Genomic DNA, 16,008 nt, shown 5'->3' on the forward strand with positions numbered 1-16,008 from the left:
TGCAGCCCCCTCCCTCCCTGCCGCCCCTTTGGCCAGCCAAGCGGGGATGTCACCTTTTCCCTGCCGTTTTGGAGCTGCCCCCTCCTGCCCGGCTCAGCCAATGCTCGCCTGGCTCCGCGCGGTGCCCTTGTAGGGTCCAGGGCTTTGCTGCCTTTCCAGGAACCGCAGCTCCCCTCCCGCCGGTCCCCGAGCCCCACGATCCCTTAATGCCCCCGGGCCAGGGCATCCCCGCGGGGCCGGGCTCTGCGAGCCCCAATCCCCCCCCGGAACGGGCCGTGCCCATCCCACTGCGCGGGGCGCCGCTGGTGTGGGCTCACCCCCCGGGTGTGCAGCCCCCCTGCTCCGGGGGGAGAGGGGAAAGGGAGCCCTGGGGGTGCCGTGGGTGTGGGGACCCCCGGGGCCAGCCCCCGGGAGCCCCTTCTGTGCCCCATGGTGCCCCCCCGGTGCATCCCCATGACCCCTGGGAGCCCCCCCTGCGCCCCATGGTGCCCCCCGGTACATCCCCAGCACCCCCGGGAGCCCCCTCTACATCCCGTGGTGCCCCCCAGTAACACCCCAGCGGCCGTGGTTTCCGTGGGGCTGGGCTGGCCCCGGGGTGGGGGGGGAACCAGCGCAGGGTCGCAGTCCCCAGCCCCGGGCAGAGCCCCGGGGGGGGTGGGGGGGTGGGCTGAGGTCTGACCCTCCCCCCGGCTCTGCCCGGTGCTGTAGGAAGCCGCTGCCCGGCGGCAGGGGGCGGAGGGGCTGCTCCTGCCCCCCCAGCGCGGGGCCGTGGGGAGGGGGGCTGCCGGCAGCCTCGACCCCCCCGCTTACGGGGAGGGAGCCAGGGCCCTGCCAGCGCCGACCCCATCCCTGCGGGCAGCGCCGGGGGCGGGGGCCGGGCCGGGGGGCCGGGCAGGGTGCGGGGGCAGGCGGGGCCGGGCCGGGCCCCCCCTTCTCCCGGTGCCCGCCGCGGGGGGGCTGTGCCGGCCCCGGCGCCCGGCTCGGCTCAGCTGTTCTCTGCGGCAGCGGCGCTGCGCGGTGCCGAGCCCAGCCGCGCCGGGCGGAGCGGAGCCGAGCGGGGCCGGGCCGAGCCGGGCCGGGCGGCGGGGAGCGCAGCGGGGCCGGGCCGAGCCGGGCGGAGCCGAGCGGGGCGCAGCGCAGCGCCGGGCGCGCAGCACCGCGGAGCGCAGGTGGGAGCGGGAGCGCGGGCGGCCCGGGGCCGGGGCCGGGGCCGGGGCCGGGGCGGGGGCGGGGGGGGGCGGCGGGCGGTGGGTCCCCAGCCCCCGGCCCCGGCCCGCCGCCCGCAGGAGGCGGCTATATTTGGAAAGTGACCTCTGGTCGTTCCGGAGCAGCCGCTGCGGATTCAATTGTGGCAACGTAATGGCACGGCCGGGCAGCGGGGCGCGGGGAGCGGGGCTGTCCGGCCCGTACCCTGCCCTGCATCTGGCCTGCGCCCTGCCTGTATCACGCCCGTTCCCCGCCTGACCCCGCCTGCCTGCTGCCAGCACCCCGCCTGCCCCCTGCTAGCACCCCTCCGACCCTGCCAGCACCCTGCCTGCGTGCTGCTAGCACCCCTCCGACCCCACCTGTACCCCGCCTGCACGCTGCTAGCACCTCTCAACCCTGCCTGCATGCTTCTAGCACCCTGCCTGTACCCCGCCTGCACCCCACCTGCATGCTGTTAGCACCTTGCCTGTACCCTGCCTGACCCTGCCTGCATGCTGCTAGCACCCCTCAACCCTGCCTGCACCCCTCCGACCTCACCTGCACCCTGCCTGTATCATGCCTGCGCCCCATCCAGCTGTCATGCCTGCAGCCTGTTAGCACTCTGCCTGCAGACCTCTAGCACCCTGCTTGCAAGGTCCCCTGTGCTGGTCTGTGCTGGTCCCTGCCTGTACCCTGCCTGCACCCCGTTCAGCCCTGCCTGTGCCCCGTTCAGCCCTGCCTGCGCCCGTCTAGCACCCCTCCAGAGCTCTAGCTGCACCCCATCAGTCCTGCCTGTACCCTGTCCAACTCTGCACCCCACCTGCACCCTACCCAGCCCACCCTGCACCCTACACACTGCTAGCACTCTGCTCAACTCTGCCTGCACCTTTCCTGCATCCCGCACCCTGCCTGCACCCTGCCTGCACCCCGCATGCACTCTGCCCAGCCGGCCAGGCCATCGCCCCTTCCCCTGCAAGACTGCACCCCCAGCTCTGCTCCCACTGGCAATGGATGAGGTGCTGCAAAACACCTGGAGGGCATCCCCACGGAGCCCACTTGCTCTCCCCAGCCGTGCCCAGGGCCAGGGGGGTGACAGCAGTGGTGCCGGCACCCAGCCCTGCTGGGCAGCAGGGGTTCAGGCCCCCTTGGCGCCCCGCTCCAGCCCACACCCGTTGTGCCAGGCTGGGGATGATGCTCAAGGGCCATGGGGACCCCTGGCCAAAAGCCACCGGCCGGGACGCGAAGGGGCCGATGTGCCCCTAACAGTGCCCACACCGGCCCCGCAAGCCTGTGCTTGGGGGCTGGGGACAGCCCCTGGCCGTGGCTGAGGCCCCAGCAGAGCACAGGGTGTCCCTGGGGCGGTCAGTGGCTCGTGGGTCCTGCAGAGCGCCAGCCAGGGGGGTTTGGGGTGCTGAGGGGCTCAGTGCCCCCCAGGCAGGTCCCAGGAGCAGGGCAGGCTCGGGACAGAGATGGGTGGTTGTGGGCAGTGTGCCCAGCTGTGGCTGAGGGCTGGGGACCACCCGGGGGGCTCCTCTGCACCCCAGCGTGCCCATGGGGCTGCGTGGCTGGGCCAGCTCCAGCCCTCCCCAGGGTCAGTGCCAAGCAAGTGGGTTGGGGGCCTGCGGGGTGTGTGTGCAATGCTGGAGGCACAGCCTCCGTCCTGGGTGCTGGGTCCAGCCAGGTGACCTCAGGCCACCGATGCAGGATGGGGCACGAAGGGACGAGCTGTGACCTGGTGCATGGCACCTCCGTGCCTGCCCCAAACCCCCCTTCAGCCCCACTTCTCTATTGCAGCCGCTCACGTGCCAACCCCAATGCCAGCTGTGGGGCACGGCACAGCCACAGGGCACGGCACGGCCGCAGGGCACAGCAGGGCTGCAGGGCCCAGCACGGCTGCAGGACACGGCACAGCTGCACACCATGGCATGGCCGCAGGGCACGGCACAGCCACAGGGCACAGCAGGGCTGCAGGACACGGCACAGCTGCGCATCATGGCACGGCCATGTCCCTGCCCAGCTGTCAAGCGGCTCTGACCGCAGGATGCCGGTCCTCAGCGCTTGCAGCACCCACACGCCCCTGCACGAGGGCTGCCCCCGGTCCCCACCATGGGGCCAGGACTGTGTCTGGCACCATCCTGCCCCCTCATCCCCCACCGTCTCTGTCCCCCCAGGCTTACCCCTGTGCCCAGGGTAGGAGGGGGTCTCTCAGAGCACGAGGCCTGAGGGGTCGAAACCCCTCCATGCTGTGCTGGGGGGCGTTCGTGGCCTGACCCTGCGCCCCCCAGCCATGAGCCGCCGCGTGGTGCGCCAGAGCAAGTTCCGGCACGTCTTCGGGCAGCCGGTGAAGGCCGACCAGATGTACGAGGACATCCGAGTCTCCAAGGTGACGTGCGACAGCTCCTTCTGTGCGGTCAACCCCAAGTTTGTGGCCATCATCGTGGAGTCTGGTGGCGGGGGGGCCTTCATCGTCCTGCCCCTTGCCAAGGTGAGCAGCCAGGGCCTGCCCACCCTCCCCCCCGAGGATGTATTGTGTGGGAACATGCTGATGGGCTCTGCTTTTGGGGGGGGCTGCTGTGGCCCCAGAGCCCCCCAACTTTGTCCCAACATCCCCATCCTCATGTGGGGGCTCGGGGCAGGGACAGCCTGGCTTGATCATTGGCACCTGTGAAGGGTGACATCCCAGGGGCCACCGAGGTGATGTGGGAAGCCCCTGACTGCTTTCTTCCCAGCCCAAATTCCCTGGGGCACATGGTGCCCAGGGAGCATCCCAGTGGGGTGGGTCTCTGCCCTGCCCATCCTGTCAAAGGGGCTGGGAGGGGGTCCCCAGCCCCTCCTTGCCATCAGAGGGGACACAAAACAACCTCTCCCAAGGCACATAATTTCCCTCTGTGTCCCTACGGGGCCCCATTCCCACTCCGTGCCTCAGTTTCCCCATTCAAGGTGGGTGCAAAGCTCTGGCCACCACCGGGACCCCCTGCACATCCGCACTTGTGCCACATCTCCACACAATGGCCAGGCTGGGGCCTGGGGGACACCTGGCAGGGTCCCCCCCAGCTGCTGGGGGCTCATCCCAGCACCTCGGCATTGCAGACAGGCCGGGTGGACAAGAACCACCCGCTGGTGACGGGGCACACGGCACCTGTGCTGGACATCGACTGGTGTCCCCACAACGACAACGTCATTGCCAGCGCCTCGGAGGACACCACAGTCATGGTGAGGGGCTGGACCCCGGGAGGGAGGGGGGCAGTGGGCGCTGGGGAGCGGTACGGAGCGTTCTCCCCCCCTTTGCTGCCTGCGAAGTGTCACTGGCCTATTTTTAGCCCCAGTGCCATTCGTTTGCGCTGGCGGCGGCTGCTCTCTCCATGATGCAGCAGTTTGTGCTAAATATACCCGTCCCGGCGACTCAGCACCCAGGAATAGCTGGGGGCTGGGGGCTGCACCCCAGCCGTGCCCTCCTCCGTGTGCCCACCAGCACCCCGAGTGTTGGGGATACACCCCAGGACAGAGGTGCTGCCGCCACCATCCCCTCGCCACCCTCCCCGCAGCCTGAGCTGGGATTAAAGATGAGGTTAATTGGCTCCGAGGCCCTCAGCTGCTTAGCGCTCACACATGGGGTGATCCCCCCCACCCCACGCCCTGCTCCCCATCCTCCCCCCAGGTGTGGCAGATCCCTGACTATGTCCCCATGCGTAACATCACGGAGCCGGTGGTGACACTGGAGGGACACTCCAAGCGGGTGAGCATCATCTCATGGCACCCCACCGCCCGCAACGTCCTGCTCAGCGCAGGTAAGGGGGTCCCGGGTCACCCTCCCGGGGGACAGGGGTATCCATGTGGGGTGATGGTGTCTACTCCATCGGTCCTCCGCAGGCTGTGACAACCTGGTGATCCTCTGGAACGTGGGCACGGGGGAGATGCTGCTGGCACTGGACGACATACACACCGACCTCATCTACAACGTGGGCTGGAACCGCAATGGCAGCCTCCTCGTCACCACCTGCAAGGACAAGAAAGTCCGCATCATCGACCCCCGCAAGCAGCAGGTCGTGGCGGTGAGTGCCTCCACCATGTCCCCCCCACCGTCCCACCGCGGGGTCCCCCCCGAATGCCTCCTGACCCTACTAACCTCCCGCACCCGCGCGTCTCTGTGTTTGGTTTTAACCCGCTAACGGCCGGCGCAGGAGAAAGCCAAACCGCACGACGGCGCCCGCCCCATCCGCGCCATCTTCGTGGCCGATGGCAAGATCTTCACCACCGGCTTCAGCAAGATGAGCGAGCGGCAGCTGGGCCTCTGGGACCTGGTACGAGACAGCAGCTCCCACCCAGCCAGTGCCGCCCCGGGGACCCCGCGGAGCTCAGCCGAGCCAGGGATGCCGGGAACGCTCTCCGGCAGCACACGCACCCCAGGAGCCTCGTGCGCTCCCCAGGAGCAGGACTCAGCGGCTGTTTTGGGGGACGGACCCGGACCCCCCCATTTTCCCCCTTTCCCATGCCCCGTGCTGACTCTCTCCCCCTCCCCCAGGAGAGGTTTGCCCCCCACGAAGGGTTGAGGCCCGTGCGGGCCATCTTCACACGGGAAGGACTCATCTTTACCACGGGCTTTACCAGGATGAGCCAGCGGGAGCTGGGCTTGTGGGACCCGGTAACGAGGCCGCATGGAGTGCTGCCCCGGGAACTTGGCCCCCCCGCCCCTCTGCCCCCCCTGCCCAGGGATGGGGTGCAGCTGCATCCCCCCTCCCCCAAAGATGCCAAGTTCCCAAGTGTGCTGTGCTGTGCTGGGCATGGGGAGGGTGCTGGGGGGAGCGGGGAGCACTGGTGGGGGGGCCAGCCAGGCTGGGGAGCACCTGATGGTGCAGGTAAGCAGGAGTGGGACAGGGGGTGCCGGGGGGGATTGTGTATCCTGGGGGGGGGAGTGAGTCCCGTCCCCACAGTGTGCCGTGGCTAACGTGTGTGACTAACTGGGGTGGGGGTTTCGGGGCCACCACTAACTCCCCCCCCCCCCCGCTGCTCCATCCCCACAGAACAACTTCGAGGAGCCCATCGCCCTGCAGGAGATGGACACGAGCAATGGGGTCCTGCTGCCCTTCTACGACCCCGACTCCAGCATCGTCTACCTCTGTGGGAAGGTAACACCCCTGGGGTGCACCCCCCTGTGCCACCCTGTCCCTGGGGGTGGCCAGGGCGGGCTGACACCCATCTCCACACCCACAGGGTGACAGCAGCATCCGATACTTTGAGATCACGGACGAGGCACCCTATGTGCACTACCTGAACACCTACAGCAGCAAGGAGCCGCAGCGGGGCATGGGCTTCATGCCCAAGCGTGGGCTGGACGTTAGCAAGTGTGAAATTGCCAGGTGGGAGTTTGGGGGGGTGTCTGGGGGTCTGGGGGGGGCAGCCAGAGCCTGACTGCCTCCATCCCATGCAGGTTCTTCAAGCTGCACGAGCGCAAGTGCGAGCCCATCGTCATGACGGTGCCGCGCAAGGTGAGCCCGGGGGTGTCTTGGGGAGATGAGGGGGGTCCTGGGGGGACACACTCCCTCTCACCGTGGTCTCCCTTGCCCCCGCAGTCAGACCTCTTCCAGGATGACCTGTACCCTGACACGCCGGGCCCCGAACCGGCCCTGGAGGCGGATGAGTGGCTGTCGGGGAAGGATGCGGAGCCCATCCTCATCTCGCTGCGTGACGGCTACGTCCCCATCAAGAACCGGGAGCTGAAGGTGGTCAAGAAGAACATTCTGGACAATAAGCCCCCCCCAGGCCCCCGCCGCAGCCACTCCACCTGCCATCCCGACTTCTCTGTGAGTGTCTTGGGGACGGGGGCATTGCAGCGGGGCTGTCCCCCTGCCCAGGGTGCTGTTGGAGGGACTGGAGGGGGCTCACTGGTGACCCTGCGTCTCCCCCCCTGCAGCAGTCAGCCTTGGAGGAGGTGCTGGAGGAGATCCGTGCCCTGAAGGAGACGGTCCAAGCGCAGGAGAAGCGCATCTCCGACCTGGAGAACAAACTCTGCCAGTTCACCAACGGCACGGACTAGCGCGGCTGCCACGGGCAGGGCGAGGACTGCCCCGGCCCTCCCGGGGATTAAAGCCGAGTCCCCGCAGAGGGCAGGAGCCCAGAGCCATGTTCTTCGCCCAGGAGCCGAGGCTGCAGGGAGGGGGTCGGACCCTGACCCCCCCATCACCACTGGCATCGGTCGCATCCTCCTCCCGAGGTGGCCTGGCACACCAGCACCCTGCTGCAGCACCCGAGGGGGTCCCACCTGCTGGGCAGGATGCTGAGCATCCCTCCTGGGGACCTGCAAGCTGGACACCAGCATCCTCCCAGGACGGGGGAGCTGTTGGGCCACCCCCCCAGGCAGGATGCGCTTGGGTACGGTGCTACCCCCCCCATCAGCCCCCCCCCCCCCCCCCCCCCCCCGTGCCTCCCCCTGCCCCATCGCCCCCCTCCGCGGGTGCTCCCAACCAGCTCTTTGCTCCTGGGTCCCCTTTAATAAAGGGCGCAGCTGCCCATGGCCGTGTGGCAGGTACCGGGGTCGTGGGGCTGCCATGCCGGGGGGGGCCCCTGCCTGCACCCCGCTGCCCGCACAGCCCCAGCACAGGCGGAGAGAGGCAGAGACAAACGTTAAAGAGCATTTATTGGTGGTGGCCGCAGTTGGAGCAGCTCAGGCTCCCTCGGCCCTGGCCCAGATGTCGCTTGTAGGGGTGCATGAGGGGGGGGGCGCCAGCTACGAAAAGTCCCAGGGGAGCGAGCCCAGCCCCCCCCACAGCCCCCAGCCCCCCGTGTGCAAAGGAGGAGCAGCCCAGGGTGGGGGGGCCGGGGGTTAGCACCATTTGACATAAGGTTTCTCTCAGGGTCAGCGCCCAGGACAAGGGGGTGCAGTGCTGCCAAGGAGGGGGGGCATCGGAGCAGGGCGGAGGGGGTTGCGAGCAGGAGTTAAGGTGGGGGTGACACCGGGTGGGCTTCTGCAAGCACCCCCTTGGCTGCCCCAGCAGACCCCCGTGCTGGGGTGGGGGGCGGCTGTGCAGCCCCGCGCTGGCTGTGGGGTGCAATGGGGCTGAGCCCCCCCCGTTGGCAGGCAGAGCAGCTCCCGGGTAAGTGCACTTGGTAGCGCCTGGGCAGGGGGGCCGAGGGGGCTGGGATGGCCCCGGGGGGCTCCCAGGCACCCCAGGGCCCCCTGTGACCAGTAGGCCCCCCCCATCTGGGGCAGGATGTGCCCCTCACCGCCTTCCCGGGGCGAGGGGCTGAGCAGCACCCCATAGGACGGTTGGGGGGGCGCTAGGACTGTCCCAGGGGAGGGGTACAGTCCATAGGGTTGTCCCCCCTGGTCCCTGCCACCCCAGCTGCAGGGCTGTCACCCACCCGCACCCTATCCTGCTGTGGGGTGCTCCCCCCCCCCAGCACCACCCCGGCTATGGGGAGGATTTCCCTCACACCAGGGCCAAATCCTGCACCCCCCTCCCCCTTTGCCCTCCGCAGTTCTTGGGCTGGCTCCCCCCACCCCAGTCCCCCTCCGTGTCTCCATACACGGCACCGGCCGTGTCCCCAGCCCCATTGGGGTGGGGGGGCTCAGCAGGGGCGCGGGGTCACTTGTCCGTTAGTGAGAGCTGCAGGATCCGCTGCAAGTCCTCCTCCTCCTGCCGCGTCCGGCGCTCGGCTTCCTCCTGCTCCCGCGCCGACAGTGCCATGGCCAGCCGTAGCTGCTCCGCATAGCTGGGGAACAGGGCGCTGGGCCCCCTGCCGCCCCCTGGGGCTGGGGCAACGGGGGGCCTGGGAGCTGCCGTGTGCTGGGGAGTCCTGGCGGGGGGTGGCAGGGTCTCAGCGCGGGTCCCCCGTGAGGCCAGCACCCGCTCCCGCTCCTCCAGGGGGGCTGGCTGGACCTTACCAACCTGTCTCCCCGGCGGCCCTCGTGCGACATGGGGTGGGTGCCCGGCTTGCTGTTGGTCAGTGCTTCCCAAATGGTCACCTGTGGCCCAGACAGAGGGGTGCTTGGAGGGTGGGACCACCCCTTAGCACCCCAAAACCTGACCATCCCCCAGCACCACAAAACCTGGGCCCCTGGCATGAGCTCCAACCCACCACCACGGGATGCAGGGTTAGGGCAAGGTGGGGTGAGCATCCTGGGGTGAGCATGGGGACAGGGTGGGCAGCAGGGTCCCCCAGCCAGGGAGGGAGGAGGTGGCAGGGGGGTGGCAGCACCCACCTGGTCGTACTCGCTGCCCGCTTCCAGCAGGCTCTGCTGGATGGCAAACTGCAGCAGGTCATCCTCGTCCTCCCGCAGGGCGTCCTGGTGGGTGCCCACCACGCTGTACCCCCCGCGGCACCTCAAACAGCGCCGGGTCCATCTCACACACCCGGCACGAGGCTGCAGGGAGACAGGTGGCGGCATGGCTGGGCACCCCCCTATGTGTCCGTCACCCCCCCTGCCACCAGCCATGTCCCCCCCACCCCACATACTCAGGGAGCTGGAGCTGCTGACGCTGGAGGAGTCGCTGCTGGGCGAGGGTGCCTCGCTGCTGGGGCTGTGCCGCAGGGAGCTGACGGGCTCGTCGCACCCGTTGAGGTTCCCAAAGGTGATGCGGGCGTTGAGAATATGGAAGATGGGGATTTCTGCGGGAAAGGGAAAAACCAAAAGCAGGGAGGGAAGCTGGCTGTGCCACCCATGCTGGCAGCAAAGACCCCCCCCCGTACCGATCTTGACAGGGAAGCCGGGCGGGAGGCGCAGGGTGATGAAGTCCCGCAGTTTGGCGAAGAGCGCATTGCTTATTGCCATGAGGTCGATGATGGGGGCAACTTGCTCGCAGAGGGACAGCGGGTGGTCCTCGCACAGCCATAGCTTTGCCTTGAACCTGCCGGGGACAGGTGCTGGGCTGGGGACCCCTGCCTGCCCTCCCGGGGGCTCTGCAGCGATCGGGGGGATGACAAGGGGGTCCCAACACGCTCCTTCCCCCCTCACTTCTGTGTCTTGGTGGTGAGCTCCATGGGCCGCCCCATGTCCCGGTTGCCCAGCTCAAAGTTGGGGTTGAAGTACTCCTCGGGGGTGATGGCAGTGGGGTTGGCGTGGCTCAGGGTCTGCGTGATCAGCGTCTGCAGGACAGCCCGGCGGGTTGAGGGGTACGGTCCAACTGCGGGGCTGCCCCCCAGACCCCTGGGACACTCACCCCGTTGTTGGGCCCCACGTGCTGCTCGGCAATGCCCAGGAAGGACTGCAGAGGGGTCTTACTGCCTGCGGGAGAGGAGGGGGTGAGGGCCAGGGTCGGCGCAGCCCCCTGCCCACCCGGTCTGCGCCGGCTCCACCTTTGCTCTTGCCCTTGTGCTGGTCCGAGAGGTGCTCGGTCCGTGTCCGCGTGATCAGCTCCACGTTGGACGCGCCGTAGACCTGGGCGAGGAGTGGGGAATGGCAGAGGTGGATCCCCCCCCCCCCCCGTCGCAACAGGCCGTAGCTCCCCACCCCCGGCAGCCCACCCCCTCGCCCCTCACCTTGGCCTCGTACCCATTCACCATTTCCGTCTTCTCGCTCCTCCAGCCCAGGATCCCGGACTTGTTCCTGGGGTGACACAGGGCACCGTGACCAACGGACAGTCTCATTCAGACAGCCCAAGGTGCCAGCACCCCGGGGGGCTGCACAGCCCTGGGGGTGGGCTTGGTGCCGCCCCCAGCCCACCTCTCGAAGGCGATGTTCTTAGTGTCAAGCTGGGTGGTGACGACGGGGGCCGTCAACCGCCCCATCACCTGCTCCTCGGTGGGCTGCACAGCAGCCAGCAGCACCTCCTGGTCGTGGCTGGCTAAGGCCAGCGTCTCTGAGTAGACCACCCGCCGGTCGTGGTCGATCTCCATCACCACTGCGCTGGTGTCTGCAGGGAGATGGGTCAACGTACACTGGGACAACCACAGTCCCCACACCACGTCACCCAGCCCCACTGCAGTGCCAAGGGGCTCTGCCAGTGCTCCCCAGGGAGGGCAGGGGGGGACCCCGATGCCAGCTCACCTTGTCCCCGAAAGACAAAGCTGCGGTTGCCCCGCTGCCAGGTCATATGGTCAAAGCCCAGCAGCGTGGTGTCCACCCGCAGGTTCTGGCCACTTTTCCACACCTTGTAGGTGTCACTGGGGCAGATCTTGGACACCAGCGGCACTGGGGAGAGATGGCGATAGCCCAGCTGGGGATGGGGCCACCCTACACCCCCGAGTGGGCTGGCAGCACTGAACTGGGTCGGGGATGCATCTGGGAACCCGACGCCTTGGCGGGACAAGGTGGTCTGCAAGCATGGGGGGCGAAGGGCAAGGGGGTAGGTGTCCACTGGCTGGGGGATGGATGCTGGGGCTGGGGGACTCTGCTGGGAAACTCCCACTCCCCCCCAGTCGCGCTCTGCCCCAAGCTTACCCCAGCTGGTGAACTCCCACTTCATCTCCACGTAGAAGTCCTGGGCCTGCGGAGAGCACAGCAGGGTCAGGAGGAGCCCGTGGCCAGTGTCCCCCCCTCCGCCCTGGCGGCCCCCGCTGAAGGCAGGTCACCTTGCGCAGCTTCTCCAGCAGGATGGGGATCCCAGCCAGGCGCTTGATGGCTCTCTGGTAGTCACGGTAGCGCAGGACCAGCTGCACCAGCTCCAGGTCACGGGTGCTCACAGCCTCCTGCAGGACTGCGGGGCAGAGAGGGGCCGTGCCCAGGGGAGTGGCACAGCACGGTGTGGCATGGCATGGCACCGCTGGCCACTGCACAGGAGCCACGTGCATGTACCACCGCGTGACCTGTCCCTCGGGGAGCTGTGGCACCAGGATGAGCGTGCCCGTGCCTGTGCCAGGGCAGGCTGATGGAGGAGGGAGGCAGTGAGCCCCCCCAGCTCACCTGTCCAGCCACTGCGGTTCTCCTTGCCCACATCGGCACCATGCTTCAGCAGCACCCTGGCACACTCGAGGTGGCCCAGCGTGGTGGCCAGGTGCAGGGGTGTGCGTCCTCGGGGGTCCAGCTGCTCAATGTCAGCCTGCCAGGAGGGAGGGGGGCTCAGGGATAGCTGGGGTGGCCGGACCTTGGCTCCCAGCACCCCCCCACAGACATGAAGCTCCCGGCCGGAGTGGCCAGGGAAAGCGGCCGACGTTTGATGGTATCTCAGAGAGCATGATCATCCCTGAGCTCCCCCAAGAGTTGCACCCCAAAAGGCTCTCCCTGCTCCCCACAGCTGCTGCCAGACCCATAGGGAGGGCAGGGAGAGTGCAGCGAGGGCTGCCAGCACCCAGCACGGCTCGGCATGGCCAGGCTGGGCTGCACCCACCACACAGGCATGGAGCAGGGCATGGCAGCGCAGCGGGGGGCACGGATGCCCCCGGCACAGAGCTCTGCGTGGCTTAATGCAGCTGCAAGCTCGGGAAAAGCCCCCCACCTCTGGGATTAGGAGGTTGCAGGGGGGCTGCTGCCCAGTTGCCAGGCAGCAGCTGCCGGCAGCCCCCCTCCATCGGTGCCGGGAGCACGGCGGGCGACGTGGGCTGCGGCGGGCGCACGTGTTCCCCTGCCTGAGCCGGGGGCGGCTGCGTGAGCGGAGCAGCTGCTTGGAGGATCCCCGGGCCCTGGGGAGCTGCGCGCTGGGGCTGCGATTGTTTGTGCCAAGCCTGGAGCCTGGCACCCTGCCAGCCCCAAGGAATCCCTCGCCCACCAGCGGCAGCGGTGGGCACCCTGAGCACCCACGGGTCCTGCTCCCCGCCTAGGGTGCGGCATTGCCCCCGTGCCCAGGGCTGGGGACGTGGCTTGGGGTGATGGAGCAGGGGGCGGGGGCAGCCTCTACGACCCCAGCACCCAGCCTTGTGGCAGGAGAGGGGCAGTTGGATGCGGACGGGCAGGAGGCCGTGGGGATGAACCCCCAGTCAAGGCATGGGCTTTGGGGAGGCCACCCATGGGAGAACAAACCTGGGGTGCAGGACCCAGAGGTGCCAGCTGAGACTGGGCACCCCAGAGGTGTCTAGGGCTGGGCAGGTGTGGGGGGTGGGCTCTGGGGTGCCCAGGCTCTCACCTGCAGCACGTCCCTGCCGTGCTCTTGGGCATGTCCTGCAGTCACTCTGCCCCAGGTACGTCCCACCCCTGCCCAGGCTGTGGGCATCCCCATGCCGCCACCCCCCCAATCCCCAGGGGCTCACCAGGCAGGGGGACCCCTCAGGCTGCCCCCACTGACAGAGCAAAACAGCCCCCCAGTTCCCCAGGAGCCAACATGCTGCTCCAACACTCTCCAGACGACTGCTGCTTCTTAATTGCACTAATGAAATGACTCTAATTAAACCAATCACCCCCCAGCTGGGGGACGGGTGCCGCAGGCTCAGCAGGGCTCCCCAGCCTCAGCCCTGCCCCAGTGCCAGGCAGGACTAGGGTCCCTGCTCCGGGGACACAGCCCTGGAGCCAGCCCCAGGGGAGACGGTGTGACCCAGTTTTCACCAGCAAGAGCTCGGTCCCAGGCCCTGGCACGGCTCCGGCACGGGGGCTGCGGCACAGATCTCGGAGCGCTGCCTGTCCTGGGGCTGTGACACCCACCGAGGATGGGGACAGGGACAGGGATGGCGTTCAGTTGGGAATGTGGCACAGTGCATCCCTTCTGCCAGGGCTGTCCCGGGGTGGGGGACCCCAGCGCCAGCTCCCGGGTAGCTGCGGGGGACACGGGTTGGCAGAGGGAGGGGGTGCTGGGTGCCGCTGTCACTGTGCAGCCCCAGGTCCCTGCCACGCGTGGTGGGGCAGGCTGTGGTGGGGGGTGTCCTGGCACAAGGGGCTCTGTGTCCTGCCTGCCGCGTCCTCCCACTGTCCCTGCCACGGGACGCACTGGCCCTCGCTCCCCGGGTGGGGGCTAGTGTGGATGGCAGCTTACGGTGACAATTCAGGGTGACCTACCAGCGTCCTTATGGGGCACATGGAGAGCAGCAACACTGCCAGCTGCCCCAGCACTTCCCAACCCAAACACCCGCACGTTGGCGGGGTGGGCATGCAGTGCCAGTGCCCCCGTGCAGTCCCTGGGGTGGCGGGAGGGCAGAGCCCCTGGGCAGGGGGACACCCAGCATCACACCCAGCCCCAACCCACTTACCCAGGGGGTGCTCTGGCAGGGAGAAGGGCTAAGCCATGTCCCTGGATACCCCGGACAGAGGTGGGGGGCTCGGCCTGGGCTGGGTCCCACCTCCTTCCCCAAACCCCCACCTGCCCTGGTGCCTGGCCTACAGCACCCATGGGCCCCCCCCACGCACCCCAGGGGTGCACACAGGGCCGGCTCTGCTCTCACCCTGCAAATGGCAGCAGGAGGGGCCATGGCAGAGCCCCACTGCTGGCCGGGCTGGGGGGGTTAGAAAACCCCTCTGCAGGCGAGTGGGGCCAGAGCCACCCTCGCAGCCCCTGCATTTCCCCGTGCCTGCTGAGCCGCCTGCACCCAGCTTTGATCTCTGTCGCGCCGGGCTCCTGGGAAAAATGACCCCGAATTACCACGGAAATAAAACTGCTGGTGATGGGGTGGGGGGTGATGCTGGCGCAGCCTCCCGGCTGGCCCCCACAATGGAGGCGGGTGTGGCGGGAGCCATCGCCTGCATCCCGGCAGGAGCATCGCGGCACGGTGGCCCCCTGTTTTGTGCATCACTGGGGTCCATCCGGCACGGCCCTCAGCACCCTGGGGTGCCCGAGCTGGGCCGAGGAGCAGGGATGCTCACCACAACCTCACCACCGGCCTCCCTCCAGCGCCTGTGGTTTCCTGCGTCTTCGGGGCTGGGTTTTATTACCTGAATTGCAATGCCACCGGGGAGAGGGAGGCTGGGAACCTGCCTGGGATGCGCCTGCGGCCCTGCTCCATCACCGGCCAGCTGGGGGGTCCCGGGTTGGGGGACACCGTGTGTCCCCCTACCCTGAGAGAAGCCACCTGGCCTCCTTGGGCTGGGGGGCTGCATCCCGGTAGCACCAGAGCCCTGCGTGTCCCCCGTGAGGGGCTCGGTCTGAGGGTGGGGAGCTGGGGGCTGCACCCCGAGAAGCAGGGCTAGCAGCACCCCAAGAAGCAGGGTGCGAGTCGGGGTGCCAGGGACCCGCTAGAGGCCCAGCAGGGAGCCGGGGGCACGTGGGGAGGGATGCTGGGTCTGCGTGCGGCAGGGGATGCAGGGGACCTGCGGGTGGTACCCACCGCTCCGTGCCGGCCCCGGGGGCCGCTGGCACAGGCTGGGGGTGCAGGGGGACGACGCCACCCGTCGTCCCCCCCGAGCCCTGCCAACGCAGGAGGGCCCCCATCCCCACGCTCATCCTCATCTCCATCCTCAGCCCGGCTGCAGCCCGGCAGCATTGCATCAGCCCGGAGCCGAACCGGGCCGTACCGGGCCGTGCCCGGGGGTTCCCCCCCTACCCCGCCGCCCCCCCCACCTGCTTGGCGCTGAGCTCCCGGTCCAGGTCGCGGGCGCGGTTGTGCCAGACGAGGTAGTGCAGCGGGTACCTGCCCTCCGGCCCCTTCCTGCCTGAGCAAGACGCGAGCATCCTCCGTGCATGCTGGAGCGGCGCGGCGGGCGCGGCGGGGCGGGGCGGGGCGGCGGGGGGGCGCGGGGCGGGCCGGGCACGGCACCTCCCGCCCGGTGCTCCCCCCGCGCCCCCCGCCGCCCGGCCTCATGGGACTTGTAGTCACCCTGCCCGCATCGCCCCCTCCCTCCTCCTCCTCGGCCCCCCCACCCCTCACGCACCGTTCAGCCCATCACCGTGGCCCCCCACCCCGCGGGGGCGTTGCAAGGGGTCACCCTGCTGGCGCTCAGCCCCCCTAACACCCCCCCCCCCCCATTTTCCCCCTTCCCATCTGACCTCCGCTCCCCCCATGGGCCGGCGGGCACATGGTGGGGCAGGG

General features: G+C 69.0%; 2 protein-coding genes across 5 annotated transcripts; one reads left to right on the forward strand and one right to left on the reverse strand.

Moving 5' to 3' along the window:
• The first annotated feature begins 978 nt into the window (after positions 1-978).
• Positions 979-7,594, forward strand: CORO6 (coronin 6). Of its 4 annotated transcripts, XM_056325152.1 has the most exons (12): positions 979-1,169; positions 3,471-3,670; positions 4,276-4,398; positions 4,844-4,973; positions 5,056-5,237; positions 5,367-5,486; positions 5,708-5,827; positions 6,207-6,311; positions 6,397-6,542; positions 6,614-6,671; positions 6,756-6,986; positions 7,097-7,594. In XM_056325152.1, the coding sequence occupies exons 2-12, from the start codon at positions 3,473-3,475 to the stop codon at positions 7,217-7,219; spliced, it is 1,536 nt and encodes a 511-aa protein (XP_056181127.1). In that variant the 5' UTR covers positions 979-1,169; positions 3,471-3,472; the 3' UTR covers positions 7,220-7,594. The 4 variants fall into 4 exon arrangements, with proteins under 4 accessions (XP_056181127.1, XP_056181112.1, XP_056181104.1 ...); XM_056325137.1 differs by lacking the exon at positions 5,708-5,827 and having other exon boundaries at positions 3,357-3,670; XM_056325129.1 differs by lacking the exon at positions 5,708-5,827.
• Positions 7,595-7,802: 208 nt separating this feature from the next.
• On the reverse strand, positions 7,803-15,711 carry ANKRD13B (ankyrin repeat domain 13B). The gene is given in 16 exon segments (XM_056325117.1): positions 7,803-8,979; positions 9,072-9,148; positions 9,386-9,496; positions 9,498-9,547; positions 9,640-9,792; positions 9,874-10,031; positions 10,139-10,269; positions 10,344-10,408; positions 10,480-10,561; positions 10,663-10,729; positions 10,847-11,036; positions 11,171-11,314; positions 11,564-11,609; positions 11,695-11,819; positions 12,026-12,161; positions 15,540-15,711. Coding segments are annotated over 16 exon segments (1,857 nt in total). The 5' UTR covers positions 15,651-15,711; the 3' UTR covers positions 7,803-8,768.
• Between the last annotated feature and the right edge of the window lie 297 nt (positions 15,712-16,008).

This window comes from Falco biarmicus, chromosome 1, assembly GCF_023638135.1.
Source record: "Falco biarmicus isolate bFalBia1 chromosome 1, bFalBia1.pri, whole genome shotgun sequence".
NCBI lineage: Eukaryota > Metazoa > Chordata > Aves > Falconiformes > Falconidae > Falco > Falco biarmicus.